At 55.3% G+C, this 25,332-nt stretch overlaps 2 protein-coding genes, 1 long non-coding RNA gene and 1 pseudogene across 4 annotated transcripts; all 4 read left to right on the forward strand.

The window, feature by feature from the left end:
- The first annotated feature begins 5,597 nt into the window (after positions 1 to 5,597).
- On the forward strand, positions 5,598 to 7,604 carry LOC116657313 (antibacterial peptide PMAP-23-like). The gene is made up of 5 exons (XM_032459436.1): positions 5,598 to 5,906; positions 6,542 to 6,649; positions 6,796 to 6,870; positions 6,963 to 7,057; positions 7,484 to 7,604. The coding sequence occupies exons 1-5, from the start codon at positions 5,709 to 5,711 to the stop codon at positions 7,602 to 7,604; spliced, it is 597 nt and encodes a 198-aa protein (XP_032315327.1). The 5' UTR covers positions 5,598 to 5,708.
- A 7,309-nt stretch (positions 7,605 to 14,913) lies between these two features.
- Positions 14,914 to 16,857, forward strand: LOC116657161 (annotated as a pseudogene).
- A 1,912-nt stretch (positions 16,858 to 18,769) lies between these two features.
- LOC116657165 lies at positions 18,770 to 21,186 on the forward strand. The gene is made up of 3 exons (XR_004312181.1): positions 18,770 to 18,877; positions 19,027 to 19,113; positions 20,301 to 21,186. It is a non-coding gene; the product is annotated as an uncharacterized LOC116657165 (long non-coding RNA).
- Positions 21,187 to 21,547: 361 nt separating this feature from the next.
- On the forward strand, positions 21,548 to 25,010 carry LOC116657157 (antibacterial peptide PMAP-23-like). 2 transcript variants are annotated; one of them, XM_032458601.1, is made up of 4 exons: positions 21,548 to 23,277; positions 23,908 to 24,018; positions 24,166 to 24,237; positions 24,852 to 25,010. In XM_032458601.1, the coding sequence occupies exons 1-4, from the start codon at positions 22,846 to 22,848 to the stop codon at positions 24,969 to 24,971; spliced, it is 735 nt and encodes a 244-aa protein (XP_032314492.1). In that variant the 5' UTR covers positions 21,548 to 22,845; the 3' UTR covers positions 24,972 to 25,010. The 2 variants fall into 2 exon arrangements, with proteins under 2 accessions (XP_032314492.1, XP_032314493.1); XM_032458602.1 differs by having other exon boundaries at positions 23,911 to 24,018.
- Positions 25,011 to 25,332: the final 322 nt, after the last annotated feature.

Below are 25,332 nucleotides of genomic sequence, written 5' to 3' on the forward strand. Positions count from 1 at the left end.
GCATTGAGACACATCAGTCTTTCTCCTGCGGGGTCTCAGATTTCAGATGTGGGCTTGTGTTCAGGGATGCAATGGTACCACAATTGGCACCATTAGAAGCAAACCTGCTCATCGGGGTGAAGGGCTCTGCCTGAGTGAGAGACACACACAGTGACACACAGGCCACATGTCTGTTTGCCTGGGGGTTTCAGACACTGTCCCTGTCCTGCCCACTCCCCACTCTGTAGCTGACCTTTGCTGGGGGGCAGACTGGAATCACGGGGGAGGCGGCAGTCCCGGGAGCAGCCTCAACCAACCATCGCTGGGACTTTTCCCTCATTGGTGGAAACGTCTCTTCTGTTCCTCACTCCTTGGGGGGCCCACTCCCAGATGTGTCCCCCCTCCCTGAGGTCCCCAGCTGGGTGGAGCCCCTGTCCCCACTTCAGTGACCTGTCTATTGACTTGTCCTCTTCTGATGTCGATTCTGCCCGGTCTCACTTCCCTATTTTTCTGCTGGTGCTTCAAAGGAATCGCCTCCCAGAGCACCTGCTTCTTCTTGAATGCTGGCCTGAGCTCTGCTCCTGGGCCAACCTGCACCAACACACAGAGCCCCGTGTGTCAGAGGGACAGCGGGCGGGACCGCGCAGAGCACGTGCTCTGTAATCTGTCAGGCTCGTCTGTTCTTGGGGAGCAGGTGGGGCTGATTTCAGGCAGGTTACAGGAACCCACGCTTCTCACTCTACGTCACCCCAGGTTGAGGCAGGAAACCTCACAGAGGAAACCCAGGGACTGTGTCGTGTCTCTGCCACAGCATATGAGCCTGCCAGAGCTACTTGTTAAAATTTCAGGATTTTCTGAGATGGTCATTAAACTCTTGGTCGCTTGAAATCAGCCTTGGTGGAAGAATTTACAGCATGCAAATCAGCAAATGCTACACATCAGGCCCATCACAGCTGGTCCATCACTGTCCAACCTGAGAGAGGGCTCACTCATCAGGATGATATGGGCTGTGCTGATGTCATCTGTTTGCAGTTGTCTCCCAGGATTGCTGATCCTGCTTCAGGAGAGTGGGACATGGATGCTGATGGCTCTCAGGTGCCATATTCCACGGCTTCAAGGCCTCCCCAAGAGAAGCCTGGGGGTTTTGTCCTCTCTGCCCCCATTCTGTGGCTGGTGACTGACTATGAGGGGACATCAGAGCCCAGCCCCTGCCTCAGTCACTCCTAAAGCAGGGGTGCAATTCTGGTTCCTGGGCTTTTCTAGGTGAGGCTGAAGCTGGGCTCAGAGGGAGCACCTCTCTGCTCAGCTCCTTCCTCTGCCCAATCCTGCTCTCCTCCCCCTCCTGCTGACCACACCCCTCAATTAATCACATGACTCTGAATTCCCAGCTCAGGCCCTGCTTCTAGAGAAGTGGCCTAGGATGGCGGTGGAGCTGTGTGGAGCCCGGCCAGCTCATCCCAGGTGGCTCGGTTGTGGGGCCTGACGTGGAGCTGAGAGAGAGGAGAGGCAGAGGTGTGCAGGGTAGGGGTGCGGGAGAGGGGTTGGGGCGGGGCAGCGCTGGCAGCCAAGGGGCCCTGAGGAGTTTACAAAGTGCTCAGAGTAGGACAGGAGCCCGAGAGCCCAGGGCGATGACTCCTAGTGGTTTCCCGGTGTTTGTGCAGATGTGGAGGCCACGGATCTCACTGGGGGCAGCCTCAGAGATTTGGGGGCACAGAAATCCCACGCAGTGAGGGGAGGAGAAGCAAGAGGTAAGGAAGAGGGGAGGCCATGAGTGGGGACACACAGGGGCTTCTCCTTCCCCCAGACCCCCTCTGTGCGAGGGAGGGACACTGGGCTGTTATCAGGCAAGGTCCTTGTTGATGTGGCCCTTGACCCCCACTTCTGAGGTCTCCGGAGTCATTTTCGGGGCCCCTATATGTGACAGGGCACTTCACATTGTCATGAATAGGGCAGAGAAAGAGAATTCTGAGGAGTATGGACATCTGAAAGCCATTGCTCCTCTGCCTGTGTGGCCCTAGGCAGAAGAAGAGATCTTTCTGGGCCTATGTCTATCTGTAATTGGGACCCACATAGCCTAATTTGAGAGGATGGTCAATGGCTTAGCTCGAAAAACAAGGTCGAGTACCACACAGGGGCTGAATCTGAGGCGGAGGCTGATGGAGTCTAGGAGACCATAGTTAGTCTGGGTCCATCTCAGGGCACAGATCTGGCTCGTGTGTCGGAGCAGGGACCCAGAGAGACACTTGGAATCCCCATCAGAGAAGCAGGAGGGAAATACATGTCATTCTGTCCTGAGCGAGCAGAACTGGCCCGTCTGCACGAGCCTTTAGCGTCTGGTCCTTACTAGTCAGCAGCTGACACACTGGGGGGCCTCCAGGCTTGCTGTGCTCCGACTGAGGGATGCCCGTGCCAGTCACATCCCGAGTCCTGTTCCCCAGCCCCATGGACTCTCTAGCTTCCGCCCGAGAGTGGGGGTTCCTTGTGCCCCATTCGCACCCCCTGTTCTCCTGTGTGTCACTCTGCCCCTGTGCCTACCCAGCCAGAGCAGGGAAGGATGCTGACAGGGGAGACAGGGGTACACTGGGACTTTCAGGGCCCTGGAACTTCTATCTTCCTGGGCCTCTTCATTCACAAAATACTCTTAAAACTTGTATTATACAACTGCATTCATATAAACATGAATATAACCTAAGCTGCTTTTCATCTTATGTATTCATCAATATGTCAGTGTTTTCATCTGTGATTTTAAACAATTAAAAGTAAAACTTTCTGTGGATCCCTAGATGTCTCAGGGGCTAGGACCGCTGCCTAGTGTGCTGACCGATAAGTGGGTCCTGGCAGGTGACGATCCTGTAGGCGCCCAGACACGCCTGCAGACACTAAATGCCTTCTGCTGTCTTTTCCAGGATGACTTAACCTCGTAGTTCTCTTTCAGCTCCTAGTTTCAGCTGAATTGGTCCATGGGAAAGAGGAAGCTGACCCTGAGCGGAGGGTCCTGACCCTCACCCTCGACCCAAATCCCTGCCTTCACAGCACCATGGCTGCCATCGCAGGTCCCTGCAGAGGGCAGGGGGCAGGGGGCAGGGCCTGAATCCTTCCCCTTGTCCCTGTGAAAAGGACAGGTGGTGGGTCATTGAGGGGCATGACTCCATGTCCCCAGTCTGTCATTTTTTGAGTAGGAGGTCCTTGATGGAATGACGTAGCCCATGGGTCTCATTTTCCTCATCAAATGGGCAGTCAGAGCTGGTGGATATTTCCAAGGTTAGGGGCACAGTTTGGGGTTCTGGTCCAGTTCCATTGCTCTGGAGCCTCTGGAGTCTCACAGACAGGAAGGATGGTTGGGAGGAGAAAAGCAGGCGGGCCGTGCAGATCAGGGCTCATTCCCTGAGGTTGTTGGCACGACGGGTGCATGAGGGTTTCTCAAGGATCAGATGTGGAGTCAGGGGCCAACCAACCTGGGGACAAGGGCAGAGGAGCCTTTCCTGAGAACACGTCTGCTCTGACAGGCTATGAGGACAAACCAGGAAAGCCAGATGCTAGAGGCAGGGACAGCACACCCCCATCCAGGCAGTTGTAGTCTGAGGACCTGACAGGCAACATTCCAAGGACCCAGACTGCGGTCCAAAGTCTGAGCAAACGCAAAGGTGCAGAGGCAGGAAAGCACAGAGAGGATTTCAAGGGGATCTGATACCCGGTCACCGTGGGTTTTGCTAGTTATTTTCTACTGCAATCACCTCCTTTTCTTCCTCCTTCTTGGGAAAAGGATACAGCTTGACCAAGAGGCCACTGGGGCAACACCCGGACTGTGACACCAGGTTGCACAGAAGCCCCTCTCTCCTTCCTTCTCGAAGGGTGAGTGCGAAACCAGCACATCCGACCAGGCTGTTACCTTCTGAGGTGCCCCATTCCGTTGCCCAGAGTCCCCAGGTCACAGGTGGCCATGGCCTATCCCAGGCCTTCAGTCTCAGGGCCATTCCATGGGACACTGGATTAGAATTGGCATCTGGTCTCTGGGATCCTCTAACACATCGGCTCATTCACTTTCCCAGCTGGACCCCCTCCTCCTCCCTCTCTGGCCACTCCATCCTGGTGTCTCAACCTGAGCCCTGGAGAGGGAGTACCTTGGGGACAAGTCAGAAGAGACTTTGTGAGGCTGTGGGAGCTAAGATGGGGAGTTGCTGTTTCTCTGGTTGAAGGTCAGATAAGGCTTCACAAAATGAAAAGTCACGGCAGTCAGAGGGATCAGGTGTAGCGATATGAGAAGAGCAGAGGCTCCGAGGGGCCTGAGAGGTTGGGGTGGACTTGGCGGCCTGACACAGGGTTTTGCAGGTGAGCACCTGAGGACAACCTGATCCAGACCCTGAGCCCCTGACTCAAGGCGGGAGGTTTGATGGACCCCTGGACAATGGCAGGGAACACTGGGCTGTGGTGTGGGAAGAGCCTGGAACCAGAAAAGGTGGAGTCTGGAGGTTGTGGCTACACTTCAGAGGAGAGGAGATGGTGGTAGGACAGGGCAGGGGTGACAGTGGGGACAGGGAGGGCCCTCAGAAGAAGGAGCAGGTGGGGTTCCCAGGCTCTCAGCTCAGGGCTCCCGTGAGGGCTCCTAGCCAACAGCCCCAGACAGCCCTGTGCTGACAACCAGGAGTGTTCACAGGAGTGTTGCCTCGGACCCACAGACCAGTGATGTGTGTCCCTGATAACTAGTATCTGAGGAAGGGATGTGCCCAGAATGCATGAGAACTGCTTTGAGAAGCTGTACAGATCACGTGTGCAAGCCCTGCAGTAAAAGTTTTATTAAAAGTTGAGTACTTAGATTAGACAGAGCAGGAGGCACCCAGGAGGCCAGGAAGTGGACCCAGGAAGGTGGTCCCAGGGGAGAATGGGGGAGGGGGCAGTTTCAGTAGACAGAGGGGTCCCTGGCACCTGTGAAGGCAAGGACAAGGCTTCAGCATGGCCGTTGTATCATTCGAAAGCTGTTAAGCAGGCATGGACCTTGAGTTGAAAGAGGACAAATAGTGGGGTCAGAGTGTAGATGAGCCTTCTCTTACTGGCTGTCTGGGTAAGGGGAACAGTGTGCATCTGGAAGGGGCTGGGACAGGACATTTTTAGAGTGAAGAAGGCAAAGGAGAAGAATCCAGAAGAGGGGACAGTAGAGGAGATGCCCTGACTGGCTGAGGCCTGGGTCCGTAGAATAGGACGGTGTGGCCCTGATGTCTGCCTAGGGAGTGGATGGGTGTGAAAGGCACTAGATGGGGGTGGTCCTGCCATCTATTCATCATATGTTAACTGAGTGCCTAGTTGGGGACCAGGAGGACCCAGGAGCTGGAGGTTGTGTGGTGAATACACTCTTTCAGCCTGATTCTGAGGAGATCACAGTGAGGAGGCCGAGAGGGTGTAGGACACAGCCATGTCCCTCCTGTCTCCTGGAGGACTCAATCCTCTGGAGCAACCCTGCCCATGAAACTCCCCACTGGGGCCCAGGAAGAGGCCGAAGATGCTGTGAGGGAGATGGAGAAACCATTTTCTTCACCTTGCACAGGAGGCAGACCTCACCCACTGCCCAGCAATCCCCTGAGGCAAGAGCAGGGCCTGAGGCAAGTCCAGCTCACACCCTGGCCGGGGGCAGGGATGGGGCAGGTGGGGAAGGCTCCTGCTTGAGCAATTGCATCAGGCCCAGGCTGAGCATAAAGGAGGGTCCTGTGGGCTGGGAGGAGGCAGACTCGGGGACCATGGAGACCCAGAGGGCCAGCCTCTCCCTGGGCCGCTCGTCACTGTGGCTACTGCTGCTGGGACTAACGGTGACTTGGGCCAGCGCCCAGGCCCTGAGCTATAGGGAGGCGGTGCTTCGAGCTGTGGATCGCCTCAATGAGCAGTCCTCAGACCCCAATCTCTACCGCCTCCTGGAGCTGGACCTGCCGCCCAAGGCTGTGAGTCGGGGAGGGGCTGGGGAGGGAGGCGTCTCCCGCCAGGCTTGGCCACACTGTCCCTCCCTTTGCTCGCGCTGTACCTCCTGTCAGGAAGGCACCTCTCCCTCTAGGTGGGATCCCACCTCTAACAGAAATCTTCCCAGAGCTGGGTCCCTTCCCGTCGTGAGAACCTTCTGCCTGGCATCTCTGCTGTGGGAACAGAGCCCTGACAGCCCGCTCAGGCTCCAGGGACTCCTTGGGGCTCCAGGGATACGCCGGGGTCACTGGCTCTGGGATGTGACTTCCCTGCTTCCAGTCCCCTGTGCACCCCATTGTCTTCCCACCAGGGAAGGGCTGTGCTCAGCCCGGGTGTTCCAGTTTACAAGGTCTTTCCTGCAGGTGTCCCCTGACTTCCCTCAGCCTCTCCAAGGTAGAGTTGCCCCTCAGGAGAGCGGGTATGAGTTCCATTCCTGCTCCCTGTGTGCCTGGGAGCTCAAGACTAGGCTGTGTCCTCCTCTCCTCTGCACCCAGCTCCCAGCCCAGGGCCAGGCACATGGGACGGGCTGTCAAGGGGGCCGTCCTGCTGGGGGCAGGGACACAGGTCACACAAAGAAGCATGAGCCTGAGCCAGTCTCCCTACTTTGATCCTTGAGCAGGACGAGGACCCAGATGCCCCGAAGCCTGTGAGCTTCACGGTGAAGGAGACCGTGTGTCCCAAGAGGACACAGCTGCCTCCGGAGCAGTGTGACTTCAAGGAGAATGGGGTGAGGCTGGGGGCTTCGGGCGCTGGTGGGTGCCTCCCAAGACCCAAACAGGAGCCTTGGGGCAGGTGGTGGTTAGCAGCCCCTGTGGTGAGTCTGGGTGTTTATGGCTCAGGGGTTCCAGTGTGACTTGGAGTCTCCCCTTCCAGGTGGTGAAACAGTGTTTGGGGACAGTCAACCTGTACCAGCTCAGGGACAACAACTTCGATATAACATGTAATGAGGTGAGTGATCCCTTCTGGGCTGCAGGGGCTACTGATGGAGGTGGTGTGTGGAACAGCCTTTGGACCAATTCCCCTCTGTGCCATCCCTGTAGTGGCAGGAGGAGCCCTCCTTCCCTGGGTCTCCCCTCACCGGAGCCCCAGGTCTCCAGGCCGGGCTCTGCAGTCCCTTAGAGCAGTGGTTCTCTCAGTGGGCTCCCTCTCTTGGCAACTAGAGAAAAAGGCTGATTCTCAGGCATGACTCAGAACTACAGGAATCATTGTGTGGTGGATCCCAATAATTTCTATTTTAAGAGCCCTTCTGAAGGATTTCTGAGTGTGCTGAAGCTTGAGAGGCACTGACTACAGACAGGACCTTTCTGCCCCTGCTCCCGTCCAGCTTTTCTGAGATGGGTTTGTGCCCCTGGGAAGCCCCCTGTCATCTCTGGACCTTGGTCCTCATCTGTCTGTGGGAGAGATGATTCAACCACGTGCTCCAAGTGACACAGACAAGGAGGTCAAATGGTGCCTTAACTCTCCTTCGGTGTTCCAAGATGGAAGATTTTCAGGTGGGGAGGGATCTGGTCTTTTCCCTAAGTCAATCCTCATGAGAATCCTGTTTCTTTCTGCTGCACAGCTCCAGAGTGTCGGGTTATTTGGCCCGGATTCGTGATTTCTTCCATGACGGTGTGAACTGGGTTCGAGATAAGGTTGGCAAAGTAATCGGATACATTGGTGATAAAATTCGCCCAGGGTAGAGTCCTAATGATCACCTAACTCTGGCTCAGTTGTTCAAACTCTGAAAAATAAATTCTTATGAATTTCAAATTCACCTGTCTCTTGTCCTACTCTTACCGGGGGTCATTATCCCCCATTGCCCTCTTGTGTGTGTGTGTGTGTGTGCGTGTGTGGTCACTTCCGTGAACACAGAGATGGGTGTGGCAGCTGTTCCTTCCAGGATGGCGGGGGGAGGCAGCAGGGCCGGGAGGGACAGGATAGGGCTCCATTCCCAGGAACCCCATGCCCTTCACATTCCCCTGCCCTCCTCCTCCTCCACCAAGTAGGGGCTTAAGGAGACCTAGTCTGTGTGCAGTGATGCTGGGGATGCTGTTCCTGCTGGTATGGAGGTGACAGTCCAGGAGGACCAGGTGGCTTGTTAATCACTTGGGGAGACACAGCTCAGTCTCCTGCTGTCGGGCTCTAGGTTCAGCCTGTAAGTACAGTGCCCAGATGGTTCCACTTCCCTCACAATCTGAACTCTGTAAGAGCCCACGCACCCCGCTCCTGGGCTTTGCTCTGGGCATTGAGACACATCAGTCTTTCTTCTGCGGGGTCTCAGATTTCAGGTGTGGGCTTGTGTTTAGGGATGCAATGGTACCACAATTGGCACCATTAGAAGCAAGCCTCCTGCTCATCGGGGTGAAGGGCTCTGCCTGAGTGAGAGACACACACAGTGACACACAGGCCACATGTCTGTTTGCCTGGGGGTTTCAGACACTGTCCCTGTCCTGCCCACTCCCCACTCTGTAGCTGACCTTTGTTGGGGGGCAGACTGGAATCACGGGGGAGGCGGCAGTCCCGGGAGCAGCCTCAACCAACCATCGCTGGGACTTTTCCCTCATTGGTGGAAACGTCTCTTCTGTTCCTCACTCCTTGGGGGGCCCACTCCCAGATGTGTCCCCCCTCCCTGAGGTCCCCAGCTGGGTGGAGCCCCTGTCCCCACTTCAGTGACCTGTCTATTGACTTGTCCTCTTCTGATGTCGATTCTGCCCGGTCTCACTTCTCTATTTTTCTGCTGGTGCTTCAAAGGAATCGCCTCCCAGAGCACCTGCTTCCTCTTGAATGCTGGCCTGAGCTCTGCTCCTGGGCCAACCTGCACCAACACACAGAGCCCCGTGTGTCAGAGGGACAGCGGGCGGGACCGCGCAGAGCACGTGCTCTGTAATCTGTCAGGCTCGTCTGTTCTTGGGGAGCAGTTGGGGCTGATTTCAGGCAGGTTAGAGGAACCCATGCTTCTCACTCTACGTCACCCCAGGTTGAGTGAGGTTCTACAGAGGAAACTAAGGGAATTCCTTCTGTCTGCCGCTGGGTACTTCATTGCGACAGGCAGAACAGAGACCGGGGGAGGATCTGAACCACGTCACTGAGCCCCCCAGCCCCAGACAGGAGCCTGCAGGTGCTGTGGGGGCTGGGGGCCCTGTTGGGGATGGGTGCTGAGGCTCAGGCTTCCGAGGGCAGACCCTAGGAGTGGTCTGGGATTGGCAGTGTGGGGACCGCCTGAGAGGGCTGGAGCGCGGTAAGGGCTGAAACTGGGAGTGTGTGCGAAGGAATCGGTCTGTCATAACCCCCGTTATTAGGTTGCTGCGGAGGGAGGAGCGGAACTCCTCACTCTGCCTGGCCCGCTGGCCCCTGGGAGCTGTGGGAGGGCAGAGTGCTGGGGCAGAGGCGGGGCCCAGGTCTGAGCCCATTCTCAGAATGAGCTAAGTTCAAGGTTGTTGTGTGGGTTTGGCCGCTGCAGCTGTTCAGCCTCCAAGACATCCAGTTTACACCTGTGCATGAAGAAGGTCCCTGTGCTCAGTGGGCAGGGTTGTGGGCTGTGATGCTTGCCCCGGAAGACAGCCCCCAAAATTTATCTTGTTCACTCTGTCTGTGCCTCCCTAGTGGTTCTAACTGGGGCCACAGTTGTGGACATTCGCCCTCACTGGCCCTGAAATAGGTAAATGAACGGTGACTGTCCCTGCTGAGCAAGGCATCCCCTGCTTGGAGGTCACGTCCACTGGGGAGAGATTTTCTATGGAGAGGAGGGGAGATGCCCTCCTCTCTCCAGCCCCATCTCACTGAGTTTGGTAACTGCTCTCAGAGCAGCTCTGGGACCCTTCCCATCGCCAAGGCAAAACCTGCTTCTGGGGTTGTCATAGTGACAACACTGTGAAGAGCACCTGGGCCCACGGAGTCCTACACCCATCGTGCCTCCTCCTCCTGCTCCTCCTCCCTCCTCACCCACTTCTTTTTAATTGTAAGCATTGTTAAGGGACATATCCTCCTTATAAAATATTCAAGCAATCCTAGTACAAATACACTCCTTTTGACAACTTGCTTTCCTGCCTCACGCATCACAATCTCCACATTAGAAACAACCTCCATTCATCAATCGTGTGAGTGTCTGTTCTGATGTTTTTTCTAGACATGTATATACATATAGGCACATAAAGATACCGTGTCTTGCTTTATGGTGACTGATGTTTACATAAATGGAATCAGTTAGTACGTTTATTTTGCAATTGGCCTTTTCCCCTTAAAGATACATCTGGCAACTTTCTAGTTTTAAAACCTTCAATTGAAATATTACAACTACATAAGAAAAACACACCACTGATAAATGGACAGCTTGCTGAGTGCTTGCTATGTGAACGCCAAAGTGTAATCAGCACCCAGAAGTCTCCTCCCCCTTCTACCCTTAACCATGACCCCGACTTTGAACGCCACAGATCAGTGATGCCAGATTTTGAAATGTGTAGAAAATAGAACCATACCGTATATACGCTTTTCAGGTAATTTCTTCATGCAACATGTTTGTGAGAATCCTCCGTGTTATTGTGTGTAATTATCTTCGTTCATATTTTGTTGCTAAGTTGTAGTCCGCTGTATAAATATACCAGAATACGCTTATTCTTTTACTTGTGAAGGATATTTGGGTAGTTGCCAGCTCATTTTTTGAAACGGCTGCACTGTAGTCCATATGGTGGACATAGCATTCGCACCAATACGTGTCTCAAGGGTTTCTAGTTCCCCAACTCGGCCCAACAAAGATACAAGGAAGCACCATGGTTTCTTCCTCCCCATGCACGTGAGTGAGGCTCCCGACAAGTGGGACTTCAGGGGGACGCCGACAATGGCCTGTGCTGTGGCAGGCTCTCCATGTGAGCATGTCCTGGGGGTGGCTATGGAGTGGATGGCTGCTGTCCCTCTTTCCCCCAGGAGTCTGGAAGGCTCTGTAGAGACTGGGACTCTGATCCTCATGTCCAAGTTCGTATGGGAGGAGTTTCTCTATGGAGGAGAAGAGGGCCTCCCATGCATGTGTAAGAAATCTCCCATTTTACAAACCAGGAGAAAGAGGTGCAGTTGGTGAAGGTCTGGTTTAAGGTCACGTATGTGCTCCCCAGGTTGGGCAGAAGGCAGGACCAGAGGACAGGTCGCTCAGCCCTGACCCTGGCTCCTTCTCTTGTACCATTTTGAAGTCCAGGGCTTGGGGCTGGGATAAGGAAGTGTCTAAACACAGGTGAGACTGTGCTTTTTCCAGTTGGGGGTTTTAACTGCAGGATGGGATGTCTGCCTCAACCAGACTGGGATGGGAAATAGAGGGGGATGGGAAAGGAGGGAACCCACGTAGGGTGCCAGGCGGTGGAAACACACCCTTACCAGCTCCAGCAGGACCGTCTGCTCCCACCTCTTGGCTGGGGTGTCCTCTGTTGGGTTGGGGGGAACGTTAGGAGAGAACCCAAGGCCTAGCCTGACCATCTCGAGGCACAGCTACTGTGACCTTGGAGACCCTCCCAGTCCTGACCCGGCTCCTTAGACCCCCTTCCCTCTCACCCTGCTCCTCTCGCTGTCTAAGCAAGAACTCAGCCAGGGAATGCAGGAAATGGAGGCAGTGCCCAGATGCGCCTGTCTACAGCTCACCCTCCCGCTCCCCGTGTGGGCTTCTCAGTTGTGTCTGAGACAATGAGAGCTGGGCTCCCACTCATTGCTGCTGCGAGTTCCCACCAGGGCAGAGTTTTCCCAAAGAAGTCACAGCTGATAAGAGGCCAACCAATGATCAGACACATGTCTGCTGGACTCCAGAGTCTAAGGACCCATCGAGCCCTCGGGGGCCGCTTTCTGCCCTGTTGATAATAAGAGATGCTGTTTCTGGACCATCAATCCTGGTCTCTTTGGTCCCAACTTCTTTCCGTGGGTTGACTCCTCTATCAGACCTCATCCTTGATCAGCCACCTGTCCCCATGGAAGGATGGGGAAGGGGACCTCAGTCCTAAGGTTTAGGAAACACAAAGGTGCAGAGGCAGGAAAGCACAGGGAGGATTTCAGGGGGACCTGATACCTGGTCACCGTGGCTATTGCTAGTTATTTTCTCCTGTAATCACCTCCTTTTCCAACTCTGACTTGGGAAAATGATACAGCTTGACCAAGAGGCCACTGGGGCAACACCTGGACTGTGTTACCAGGTTGCACAGAAGCCCCTCTCTCCTTCCTTCTCCATGGCTGAGAGTGCAACCAGGGCCATCTGTCCAGACTATCGCCTTCTGACTTGCCCCAGCCAAACACCGAGAATCCCACAGGTCACCTGAGGCCAATTGGTACCCCAGTCATTCCATGGGAGACTGGATTAGAACTTGTGTCATGGTCTCTGGGCCACTGTAACACATTGGCTCATTCATTCTCCCAGCTGAGCTCCCTTGTCCTCCCACACTGGCCACCTCAGAGCCCTGGAGAAGGGGTCACTTGGGGACAAGTCAGAACAGACTTCCTGAGGCTGTGGGAGCCAAGATAGGAGTTGCTGTTTCTCTGGTTGAAGGTCAGACAAGGCTTCACATGGTGGAAGGTCACAGCAAGCAGAGGGATCAGGTGCAGAGTCGGGAGGAAGGGAAAGAGCTCGAGACAGGCCTGAGAGGTCGGGGTGCACGTGGCAGCCTGACCTGAGCATGCGGGGCAGCGAGTGAGGACCGTGGGAAGCATCAAGGTTCAGACCCTGATGCCGGGAGGAGGTGTGTGAGCTGCTGAAGGCAGGGGGTGAAAATGGCCAAATCGGCAATTTGATGGAGCCCCCAGACACAATGTGGAAGGAGAATTGATTTCTAGAAGAGCCTGGAACCAGAGACGGTGGAGTCTGGAGGTTGTCACTACACTTCAGAGGAGAGGGGGTGGTGGCAGGACAGGGCAGGGGTGACGGGGGGACAGGGAGGGCCCTCAGAGGAAGAAGGAGCCAGTGGGGGCTCCCAGGCTGCCAGCTCAGGGCTCCCGTGGGGGCTCCCAGCCGACAGCCCCAGACAGCCCTGTGCGGACAGCCAGGGGTGTTCACAGGAGTCTTGACTCAGAGACACAGACCAGTGATGTGTGTCCCTGGTAACTGGTATCTGAGGAAGGGATGTGCCCAGGAATGTGTGAGGACTGCGAGGAGAAGCCATCTGGGTGCACCTGTGCAAGCCCTGTGTATTACGAAGAGGGTCCTGGGAGGAGACGGAGAAAAAAGAGGAAACAAGGTGGCAGGAGGGGACTCAGGAGAGCGACACCAGCAGAGAATGGGGCAGGAGGCGGTTGCGGGAGGACAGAGGGAAGCCCAGAGCCTGTGTAAATAAAGACAGCGCGTCAGCATGGGTTTTGGATCCAGCGACGGCTGGCCAGCTTATAGGGCCTTGAGTGTGAGAGAAAACACATTGGGGTCACGATGCGGGTGATCCGATCTCAGGCTTGGTTGTGGGGAATCTCGGGCTTGGTTTTGGGAGGCAGGACAGCAGGACAAGATAGTGGGGTCTGGGGACACGACATTTTTATTCATTTTTTTTATTGAAGTATTGTTGAGTTACAGCGTTGTGTTAGTTTCTGGCATACAGCATAGTGATTCAGTTATACATGTATGTATTTCTTTTCATATTCTTCTTCAGTACAGGTTTTTACAGGATAGTCAATATAGTTCTCTGTGCTATACAGTAGGACCTTGTGTGTCTATTTTACATATAGTAGCATCTGCTAATCCTGAACTCCCAGTTTATCCCTCCCCACCCCTTTCCCACTCCTGGTAGCCATAAGTTTGTTGTCTATGTCTGTGAGTGTGTTTCTGTTTTGTAAATAAGTTCATTTGTGTCGTTTAAAAAGTCCACATATGAGTGATATCATGTAGTTTTTGTCTTTCTCTTCCTGGCTTATTCACTTAGTATGATAATGTCTGGGTCCATCCATGTCGCTGCAAAAGGCATTATTTTATTCTTTCTTATGGCTGAGTAGTATTCCACTGTATATAAATACGACAGCCTCTTTATCCAGTCGATGGACATTTAGGCTGTTTCCATGTCGTGGCTATTGTAAACAGTGCTGCTATGAACATTGGGGTGCAGGTATCTTTTCGAATTAGAGTTTCCTCTGGATATATGCCCAGGGTTGCTGGATTATACAGTGAGTCTATCTTTAGTTTTTAAAGGTCTCCACTGTTTTCAATCACAGTTTCACAAAATTACACTCCCATCAACAATGTAGGAGGGTTCCCTTTTCCCTAGACCCTCTCCAGCATTTTAATAATGGCCATTCTGACCAGTATGAGTTGATACCTTGCTGTAGCTTTGATTTGCATTTATCTGATAATTAGCCATATTGAGAATCTTTGCACGTGACTATTGGCCATCTGTATGTCTTCATTGGGGAAATATCTGTTTAAGTCTTCAGGACAAGACATTTTTAGGTTGAGAAAGGCAGTGGAGAAGAATCCAGGAGAGGTGACAGATGGAGCGCAGCCCCTCACTGGCTGAGGGCTGAGTCTAGAGAGCAGGATGGAGGGTTCTTGACTGTCTGCCCAGGTGCTGGCTGACTGCATCAGGCTTTGGTTGGAGGTGGTGCTGTCATCCATTCATCGAACTTTAACTAGATGCCTACTGGGTGCCAGGCGGTGTGTAGAGATGGAGGTTGTGTGGTGAATACACTCCTTCAGCTTGATTCTCAGGAGGTCACAGTGAGGAGGCCGAGAGGGTTTAGGACACAGCCTGGTCCCTCCGTCTCCTGGAGGACTCAACCCTCTGGAGCAACCCTGCTCATGAAACTGCCCCATGGGGCCCAGGAGAGGCCGAGATGCTGTGAGGGAGATGGAGAAACCATTTCTTCACCTTCCACAGGAGGCAACCTCACCCACTGCCCAGCAATCCCCTGAGGCAAGAGCGGGGCCTGAGGCAAGTCCAGCTCACACCCTGGCCGGGGGCAGGGATGGGGCAGGTGGGGAAGGCTCCTGCTTGAGCTAATTGCATCAGGCCCAGGCTGAGCATAAAGGAGGGTCCTGTGGGCTGGGAGGAGGCAGACTCGGGGACCATGGAGACCCAGAGGGCCAGCCTCTCCACTGCGGCCGCTGGTCACTGTGGCTACTGCTGCTGGGACTAGCGGTGCCTTGGGCCAGCGCCCAGGCCCTGAGCTTAGGGAGGCGGTGCTTCGAGCTGTGGATCGCCTCAATGAGCAGTCCTCAGACCCCAATCTCTACCGCCTCCTGGAGCTGGACCTGCCGCCCAAGGCTGTGAGTCGGGGAGGGGCTGGGGAGGGAGGCGTCTCCCGCCTAGGCTTGGCCACACTGTCCCTCCCTTTGCTCGCGCTGTACCTCCTGTCAGGAAGGCACCTCTCCCTCTAGGTGGGATCCCACCTCTCACAGACATCCTCCCAGAGCTGGGTCCCCTCCCCTTGTGAGAGCCTTCTGCCTGGCATCTCTGCTGTGGGAACAGAGCCCTGACAGCCCTCTCAGGCACCAGGGACTCCTGGGGGCTCCAGGGATACGCTGGGGTCACTGGCTCTGGGATGTGAATTCCCTGCTTCCAATCCCCTGTGCATGCCATTGTCTCCCCACCAGAGAAGGGGTGTGCTCAGCCTGGAGCTTCCAGTGACAAGGTCTTTCCCTGCAGGTGCCCCTGACTTCCCTCAGCCCCTCAAAGGGGGATGTGCTTCTCATGAGATGGGGTCTGAGGTCCCCTCCTGCTCCCTGTGTGCCTGGGAGCCCAGGACCAGGCTGTGTCCTCCTCCCCTCTACACCCAGCCCGCAGCCCAGGGCGAGGCACATGGGATGGGCTTTCAAGAGGGCTGTTCTGCTGCGGGGCAGGGACACAGGTCACCCAAGGAAGCATGAGCCTGAGCCAGTCTCCCCACTTCGATCCTTGAGCAGGATGAGGACCCAGATGCCCCGAAGCCTGTGAGCTTCACGGTGAAGGAGACCGTGTGTCCCAGGAGGACACAGCTGCCACCGGAGCAGTGTGACTTCAAGGAGAAAGGGGTGAGGCTGGGAGCTGAGAACGCTGGCGGATGCCTCCCAAGGACCCGAACAAGAGGCTTCGGAGGGTGGTTAGCAGCCCCTGGGGTGAGGCTGTGTGTTTATGGCTCAGGGATTCCAGTCTGAACTGGAGGTTCCCCTTCCAGGTGGTGAAACAGTGTTTGGGGACAGTCACTCTGGACCAGGTCAAGGACCAAATAGACATCAGTTGTAATAAGGTGAGTGGCCCTTCTTGTTTTGAGCTGCTCTGGGGAGAGGTGTGGAACATCATTTGGACCAGTTTTGTTCTTGTTCATTCAGGGCTTCCTACCCTGGCTCCCCCCTTACCTGAGCCCAAGTCTCCAGCCTGGGCTCTGCAATCCCTTAGAGCAGTGGTTTGTTCTCTAAGTGGCATTATCACCTGGGAACTATTGGAAAGGCAGCTTCTTAGTCCACATTCAGACCTACTGAGACAAAGTTGGGGTGTGTCCCAGAAATTTGTATTTTAAGAAGCCTTCCTGGGGATTCTGACTGTGCTGAAGTTTGAGAGGCACTGACTACAGTAATGGGATTTCTGCTTCTGCTTCTGTCCAGCTGTGGTGGCCAGTGATCCGGGGAGGCCTTGGCATCTCTGTGTCCTGGTTTTCTCATCTGTCTATGGGAGTAGGGATTCAACCACATGCTCCAAAGTTATAGCCACAGAGTGAATGGGACCCAAGCCTCCAGGAGTGGCTCAGGAGTAGGATGTGTAGAAAGGGACCTGAATCATTTTGATTCTGGATCAGTACTGACAAGAAGCCTGTTTCTTCCTGGTTCACAGCTCCAGAGTGTAAGGGGATTTTTTCCACCACCATTCCCACCTGGACCCTTCCCATTTCCCCCTTTCCCACCAATCCCGCCAATACCACCATTTCCATTTCCGCGGCCGTTTGTTAGAAGACGACGGTGAAGGATTGGCTGATACCTTGCCCATCAGAGGACTCTGCTGAATTGTGAGCCCCCGGAAGTCCTAAGGGTCTTTTTTATTCTGGCTCAGTGTTTCAGATTCTGAAATAAATTGTTCTGAAAACAACTTCCTCCGGTATCTCCCACTTACTGTCACCAGGTCCTAAACGCTGGGAGGCCGAGGTTGTGTGTGGGTGTGTTTGCGTGTGTGTGTCTGTGAATGTGGTCACTTCCGTGAACGCAGAGATGGGTGTGGCAGCTGTTCCTTCCAGGATGGCGGGGGGAGGCAGCAGGGCCGGAAGGGACATGACAGGTCTACATTCCCAGGAACCCCATGCCCTTCACACTCCCCCGCCCTCCTCCTTCTCCATCCAGTAGGGTCTTAAGGAGACCTTGTCTGTGTGCAGGGCTGCTTAGGATGCTGTTCCTGCTGGTATGGAGGTGACAGTCCAGGAGGACCAGGCCACTTGTTAATCAGTCAGGGAGACACAGCTCAGTTTCCTGCTGGCGGGCTCTAGGGTCAGCCTGCAGGTACAATGTCCAGATTGTTCGACTTCCCTCACAATCTGAACTCTGCAAGAGCCCACCCTTCCTGGCTTTTGCTCTGGGCATTGAGACACATTCAGTCTTTCTTCTGCGGGGTCTCAGATTTCAGGTGTGGGCTTGTGTTCAAGAATCAAATGGTACCACAATTGGCACCATTAGAAGCAAGCCACCTGCTCATCGGGGTGAAGGGCTCTGCCTGAGTGAGAGACACACACAGTGACACACAGGCCACATGTCTGTTTGCCTGGGGGTTTCAGACACTGTCCCTGTCCTGCCCACTCCCCACTCTGTGGCTGACCTTTGCTGGGGGGCAGACTGGAATCACGGGGAGGCGGCAGTCCCGGGAGCAGCCTCAACCAACCATCGCTGGGACTTTTCCCTCATTGGTGGAAACGTCTCTTCTGTTCCTCACTCCTTGGGGGCCCACTCCCAGATGTGTCCCCCCTCCCTGAGGTCCCCAGCTGGGTGGAGCCCCTGTCCCCACTTCAGTGACCTGTCTATTGACTTGTCCTCTTCTGATGTCGATTCTGCCCGGTCTCACTTCCCTATTTTTCTGCTGGTGCTTCGAAGAAATCGCCTCCCAGAGCACCTGCTTCCTCTTGAATGCTGGCCTGAGCTCTGCTCCTGGGCCGACCTGCACCAACACACAGAGCCCCGTGTGTCAGAGGGACAGCGGGCGGGACCGTGCAGAGCATGGGCTCTGTAATCTGTCAGGCTCGTCTGTTCTTGGGGAGCAGGTGGGGCTGATTTCAGGCAGGTTAGAGGAACCCATGCTTCTCACTCTACGTCACCCCAGGTGAGGCAGGAAACCTCACAGAGGAAACCCAGGGACTGTGTCGTGTCTCTGCCACAGCATACAAGACTGCAAGAGCTACTTGTTAAAATTTCAGGATTTTCTGAGTTGGTCATTAAACTCTTGGTTGCTTGAAATCTGCCTTGGTGGAAGAATTTACAGCATGGAAATCAGCAAATGCTACACATCAGGCCCATCACAGCTGGTCCATCACTGTCCAACCTGAGAGAGGGCTCACTCATCAGGATGATATGGGCTGTGCTGATGTCATCTGTTTGCAGTTGTCTCCCAGGATTGCTGATCCTGCTTCAGGAGGGTGGGACATGGATGCTGATGGCTCTCAGGTGCCATATTCCCCGGCTTCAAGGCCTCCCCAAGAGAAGCCTGGGGGTTTTGTCCTCTCTGCCCCCATTCTGTGGCTGGTGACTGACTATGAGGGGACATCAGAGCCCAGCCCCTGCCTCAGTCACTCCTAAAGCAGGGGTGCAATTCTGGTTCCTGGGCTTTTCTAGGTGAGGCTGAAGCTGGGCTCAGAGGGAGCACCTCTCTGCTCAGTTCCTTCCTCTGCACAACCCTGCTCTCCTTCCCCTCCTGCTGACCACACCCCTCAATTAATCACATGACTCTGAATTCCCAGCTCAGGCCCTGCTTCTAGAGAACCGGCCTAGGATGGCGGTGGAGCTGTGTGGAGCCCGGCCAGCTCATCCCAGGTGGCTCGGGTGTGGGGCCTGACGTGGAGCTGAGAGAGAGGAGAGGCAGAGGTGTGCAGGGTAAGGGTGCGGGAGAGGAGTTGGGGCGGGGCAGCGCTGGCAGCCAAGGGGCCCTGAGGAGTTTACAAAGTGCTCAGAGTAGGACAGGAGGCCGAGAGCCCGGGGCGATGACTCCTAGTGGTTTCCCGGTGTTTGTGCAGATGTGGAGGCCACGGACCTCAGTGGGGGCAGCCTCAGAGATTTGGGGGCACAGAAGTCCCACGCAGTGAGGGGAGGAGAAGCAAGAGGTAAGGAAGACGGGAGGCCATGCATGGGGACACACAGGGGCTTCTCCTTCCCCCAGACCCCCACTGTGCCAGGGAGGGACACTGGGCTGTTATCAGGCAAGGTCCTTGTTGATGTGGCCCTTGACCCCCTCTTCTGAGGTCTCCGGAGTCATTTTCGGGGCCCCTATATGTGACAGGGCATTTCACATTGTCATGAATAGGGCAGAGAAAGAGAATTCTGAGGAGTATGGACATCTGAAAGCCATTGCTCCTCTGCCTGTGTGGCCCTAGGCAGAAGAAGAGATCTTTCTGGGCCTTTGTCTATCTGTAATTGGGACCCACATAGCCTAATTTGAGAGGATGGTCAATGGCTTAGCTTGAAAAACAAGGTCGAGTACCACATAGGGGCTGAATCTGAGGCGGAGGCTGATGGAGTCTAGGAGACCATAGTTAGTCTGGGTCCATCTCAGGGCACAGATCTGGCTCGTGTGTTGGAGCAGGGACCCAGACAGACACTTGGAATCCCCATCAGAGCAGCAGGAGGGAAATACATGTCATTCTGTCCTGAGCGAGCAGAACTGGCCCGTCTGCACGAGACTTTTGCGTCTGGTCCTTACTAGTCAGCAGCTGACACAGTGGGGGGCCTCCAGGCTTGCTCTGCTCCGACTGAGGGATGCCCGTGCCAGTCACATCCCGAGTCCTGTTCCCCAGCCCCATGGACTCTCTAGCTTCCGCCCGAGAGTGGGGGTTCCTTTTGTCCCATTCGCACCCCGTGTTCTCCTGTGTGTCACTCTGCCCCTGTGCCTACCCAGCCAGAGCAGGGAAGGATGCTGACAGGGGAGACAGGGGTACACTGGGACTTTCAGGGCCCTGGCACTTCTATCTTCCTGGGCCTCTTCATTCACAGAATACTCTTAAAACTTGTATTATACAACTGCATTCATATAAACATGAATATAACCCAAGCTGCTTTTCATCTTATGTATTCACCAATATGTCAGTGTTTTCATCTGTGATTTTAAACAATTAAAAGTAAAACTTTATGTGCATCCCTAGATGTCTCAGGGGCTAGGAACGCTGCCTAGTGTGCTGACCGATAAGTGGGTCCTGGCAGGTGACGATCCTGTAGGCGCCCAGACACGCCTGCAGACACTAAATGCCTTCTGCTGTCTTTTCCAGGATGACTTAACCTCGTGGTTCTCTTTCAGCTCCTAGTTTCAGCTGAATTGGTCCATGGGAAAGAGGAAGCTGACCCTGAGCGGAGGGTCCTGACCCTCACCCTCGACCCAAATCCCTGCCTTCACAGCACCATGGCTGCCATTACAGGTCCCTGCAGAGGGCAGGGGGTAGGGGCTGAATCCTACCCCTTGTCCCTGTGAAAAGGACAGGTGGTGGGTCATCGAGGGGCATGACTCCATGTCCCCAGTCTGTCATTTTTTGAGTAGGAGGTCCTTGATGGAATGACGTAGCCCATGGGTCTCATTTTCCTCATCAAATGGGCAGTCAGAGCTGGTGGATATTTCCAAGGTTAGGGGCACAGTTTGGGGTTCTGGTCCAGTTCCATTGCTTTGGGGTCTCTGCAGTCTCACAGACAGGAAGGATGGTTGGGAGGAGAAAAGGAGCCGGGCCGTGCAGATCATGGCTCATTTCCTGAGGTTCTTAGCACGACGGGTGCATGAGGGTTTCTCAAGGATCAGATGTGGAGTCAGGGGCCAACCAACCTGGGGACAAGGGCAGAGGGGCCTTTCCTGAGAACACGTCTGCTCTGACAGGCTGTGAGGACAAACCAGGAAAGTCAGATGCTAGAGGCAGGGACAGCACACCCCCATCCAGGCAGTTGTAGTCTGAGGACCTGACAGGCGACATTCCAAGGACCCAGACTGCGGTCCAAAGTCTGAGCAAACGCAAAGGTGCAGAGGCAGGAAAGCACAGAGAGGATTTCAAGGGGATCTGATACCCGGTCACCGTGGGTTTTGCTAGTTATTTTCTACTGCAATCACCTCCTTTTCTTCCTCCTTCTTGGGAAAAGGATACAGCTTGACCAAGAGGCCACTGGGGCAACACCCGGACTGTGACACCAGGTTGCACAGAAGCCCCTCTCTCCTTCCTTCTTCGAAGGGTGAGTGCGAAACCAGCACATCCGACCAGGCTGTTACCTTCTGAGGTGCCCCATTCCGTTGCCCAGAGTCCCCAGGTCACAGGTGGCCATGGCCTATCCCAGGCCTTCAGTCTCAGGGCCATTCCATGGGACACTGGATTAGAATTGGCATCTGGTCTCTGGGATCCTCTAACACATCGGCTCATTCACTTTCCCAGCTGGACCCCCTCCTCCTCCCTCTCTGGCCACTCCATCCTGGTGTCTCAACCTGAGCCCTGGAGAGGGAGTACCTTGGGGACAAGTCAGAGAGACTTTGTGAGGCTGTGGGAGCTAAGATGGGAGTTGCTGTTTCTCTGGTTGAAGGTCAGATAAGGCTTCACAAAACGAAAAGTCACGGCAGTCAGAGGGATCAGGTGTAGCGATATGAGAAGAGCAGAGGCTCCGAGGGGCCTGAGAGGTTGGGGTGGACGTGGCGGCCTGACACAGGGTTTTGCAGGTGAGCACCTGAGGACAACCTGATCCAGACCCTGAGCCACTGACTCAAGGCGGGAGGTTTGATGGACCCCTGGACAATGGCAGGGAACACTGGGCTGTGGTGTGGGAAGAGCCTGGAACCAGAAAAGGTGGAGTCTGGAGGTTGTGGCTACACTTCAGAGGAGAGGAGATGGTGGTAGGACAGGGCAGGGGTGACAGTGGGGACAGGGAGGGCCCTCAGAGGAAGGAGCAGGTGGGGTTCCCAGGCTCTCAGCTCAGGGCTCCCGTGAGGGCTCCTAGCCAACAGCCCCAGACAGCCCTGTGCTGACAACCAGGAGTGTTCACAGGAGTGTTGCCTCGGACACACAGACCAGTGATGTGTGTCCCTGATAACTAGTATCTGAGGAAGGGATGTGCCCAGAATGCATGAGAACTGCTTTGAGAAGCTGTACAGATCACGTGTGCAAGCCCTGCAGTAAAAGTTTTATTAAAAGTTGAGTACTTAGATTAGACAGAGCAGGAGGCACCCGGGAGGCCAGGAAGTGGACCCAGGAAGGTGGTCCCAGGGGAGAATGGGGGAGGGGGCAGTTTCAGTAGACAGAGGGGTCCCTGGCACCTGTGAAGGCAAGGACAAGGCTTCAGCATGGCCGTTGTATCATTCGAAAGCTGTTAAGCAGGCATGGACCTTGAGTTGAAAGAGGAGAAATAGTGGGGTCAGAGTGTAGATGAGCCTTCTCTTACTGGCTGTCTGGGTAAGGGGAACAGTGTGCATCTGGAAGGGGCTGGGACAGGACATTTTTAGAGTGAAGAAGGCAAAGGAGAAGAATCCAGAAGAGGGGACAGTGGAGGAGATGCCCTGACTGGCTGAGGGCTGGGTCCGCAGAATAGGACGGTGTGGCCCTGATGTCTGCCTAGGGAGTGGATGGGTGTGAAAGGCACTAGATGGGGGTGGTCCTGCCATCTATTCATCATATGTTAACTGAGTGCCTGTTGGGGACCAGGAGGCCCAGGAGCTGGAGGTTGTGTGGTGAATACACTCTTTCAGCCTGATTCAGAGGAGGTCACAATGAGGAGGCCGAGAGGGTGTAGGACACAGCCTGCTCCCTCCGTCTCCTGGAGGATTCATCCTTCTGGAGTAACCCTGCCCAAAAAACTCCCCATGGGGCCCAGGAGAGGCCAAGATGTTGTCAGAGAGATGGAGAAACCATTTCTTCACCTTGCACAGGAGGCAGACCTCACCCACTGCCCAGCAATCCCCTGAGGCAAGAGCGGGGCCTGAGGCAAGTCCAGCTCACACCCTGTCCGGGGGCAGGGATGGGGCAGGTGGGGAAGGCTCCTGCTTGAGCTATTGCATCAGGCCCAGGCTGAGCATAAAGGAGGGTCCTGTGGGCTGGGAGGAGGCAGACTCGGGGACCATGGAGACCCAGAGGGCCAGCCTCTCCCTGGGCCGCTGGCCACTGTGGCTACTGCTGCTGGGACTAGCGGTGCCTTGGGCAAGCGCCCAGGCCCTGAGCTATAGGGAGGCGGTGCTTCGAGCTGTGGATCGCCTCAATGAGCAGTCCTCAGACCCCAATCTCTACCGCCTCCTGGAGCTGGACCTGCCGCCCAAGGCTGTGAGTCGGGGAGGGGCTGGGGAGGGAGGCGTCTCCGGCCAGGCTTGGCCACACTGTCCCTCCCTTTGCTCGCGCTGTACCTCCTGTCAGGAAGGCACCTCTCCCTCTAAGTGGGATCCCACTCTACAGAAATCCTCCCAGAGCTGGGTCCCCTCCCCTTGTGAGAGCCTTCTGCCTGGCATCTGTGCTGTGGGAACAGAGCCCTGACAGTCCGCTCAGGCTCTAGGGACTCCTGGGGGCTCCAGGGATACGCTGGGGTCACTCGCTTTGGGATGTGACTTCCCTGCTTCCAATCCCCTGTGCACCCCATTGTCTCCCCACCAGGGAAGGGCTGTGCTCAGCCTGGGGTGTTCCAGTGACAAGATCTTTCCCTGTAGGTGTCCCATGACTTCCCTCAGCCCCTCCAAGGGGATCTGCCCCTCAGGAGAGCCGGTCTGAGGTCCCCTCCTGCTCCCTGTGTGCCTGGGAGCCCAGGACCAGGCTGTGACCTCCTCTCCTCTGCACCCAGCTCCCAGCCCAGGGCCAGGCACATGGACCTGCTCTCAAAGGGGCTTGTCCTGCTGGGGGCAGGGACACAGGTCACACATAGAAGCATGAGCCTGAGCCAGTCTCCCCACTTTGATCCTTCAGCAGGACGAGGACCTAGATGCCCCGAAGCCTGTGAGCTTCACGGTGAAGGAGACCGTGTGTCCCAGGAGGACACAGCTGCCTCCGGAGCAGTGTGACTTCAAGGAGAATGGGGTGAGGCTGGGGGCTTAGGGCGCTGGTGGATGCCTCCCAAGACCCGAACAGAAGGCTTGGGGCGCGTGGTGGTTAGCAGCCCCTGGGGTGAGGAAGGGTGTTTATGGCTCAGGGGTTTCCAGTCTGACCTGGAGTCTCCCCTTCCAGGTGGTGAAACAGTGTTTGGGGACAGTCAACCTGTACCAGCTCAGAGACAACTTCGATATAACATGTAATGAGGTGAGTGACCCCTTCTGGGCTGTAGGAGCTATTGTTGGAGGTGGTGTGTGGAACAGCCTTTGGGCCAATTCCCCTCTGTGCCATCCCTGTAGCGACAGGAGAGCCCTCCTCCCCTGGCTCGCCCTCATCCGAGCCCCAGGTCTCCAGGCCGGGCTCTGCAATCCCTTAGAGCAGTGGTTCTCTCATTGGGCTCCCCTCTTGGCAACTAGAGAAAAAGGCTGATTCTCAGGCATGACTCAGACCTACGGAAGCATTGTCTGTGTTGGAGCCCAGTAATTTCTATTCTAAGAGCCCTTCTGAGGGATTTCTGAGTGTGCTGAAGCTTGAGAGGCAGTGACTAGAGACAGGACCTTTCTGCCCCTGCTCCCGTCCCAGCTTTTCTGAGATGGGTTTGTGCCCCTGGGAAGCCCCCTGTCATCTCTGGACCTTGGTCCTCATCTGTCTGTGGGAGATGATGATTCAACCACGTGCTCCAAAGTGACACAGACAAGGAGGTCAAATGGTGCCTTAACTCTCCTTCGGTGTTCCAAGATGGAAGATTTTCAGGTGGGGAGGGATCTGGTCTTGTCCCTAAGTCAATCCTCACAAGAATCCTGTTTTTTTCTGCTGCACAGCTCCAAAGTGTCGGGTTATTTGGCCGGATTCGTGATTCCATCCGTAAGCGTGTGAACAGGGTTCGAGATGCGATTGGGAAAGTAATCGGATACGTTGGTGATAAAATTCGCCCAGGGTAGAGTCCTAATGATCACCTAACTCTGGCTCAGTTGTTCAAACTCTGGAAAATAAATTCTTATGAATTTCAAATTCACCTATCTCTTGTCCTACTCTTACCAGTGGTCCTTAACCCCCATTGCCCTCTTGTGTGTGTGTGTGTGTGTGTGTGTGTGCGTGCGTGCTCACTTTTTGAACACAGAGATGGGTGTGGCAGCTGTTCCTTCCAGGATGGCGGGGAGAGGCAGCAGGGCCGGGAGGGGAAAGGACAGGGCTCCATTCCCAGGAACCCCATGCCCTTCACACTCCCCCGCCCTCCTCCTCCTCCACCCAGTAGGGGCTTAAGGAGACCTAGTCTGTGTGCAGTGATGCTGGGGATGCTGT

This window comes from Camelus ferus, chromosome 17, assembly GCF_009834535.1.
Source record: "Camelus ferus isolate YT-003-E chromosome 17, BCGSAC_Cfer_1.0, whole genome shotgun sequence".
Classification (NCBI taxonomy): Eukaryota; Metazoa; Chordata; class Mammalia; order Artiodactyla; family Camelidae; genus Camelus; species Camelus ferus.

Excerpts from the sequence above, each read along its gene's own strand:
- LOC116657313 (XM_032459436.1), top strand. The coding sequence starts at position 5,709 with ATGGAGACCCAGAGGGCCAGCCTCTCCCTGGGCCGCTCGTCACTGTGG. Across the intron at positions 5,907-6,541 it reads TGGACCTGCCGCCCAAGGCT|GACGAGGACCCAGATGCCCC; the intron begins GTGAGTCGGGGA and ends ATCCTTGAGCAG. Across the intron at positions 7,058-7,483 it reads TTAGAGCAGTGGTTCTCTCA|CTCCAGAGTGTCGGGTTATT; the intron begins GTGGGCTCCCTC and ends TCTGCTGCACAG.
- LOC116657157 (XM_032458601.1), top strand. The coding sequence starts at position 22,846 with ATGTTGTCAGAGAGATGGAGAAACCATTTCTTCACCTTGCACAGGAGG. Across the intron at positions 24,019-24,165 it reads GTGACTTCAAGGAGAATGGG|GTGGTGAAACAGTGTTTGGG; the intron begins GTGAGGCTGGGG and ends CTCCCCTTCCAG. Across the intron at positions 24,238-24,851 it reads TCGATATAACATGTAATGAG|CTCCAAAGTGTCGGGTTATT; the intron begins GTGAGTGACCCC and ends TCTGCTGCACAG.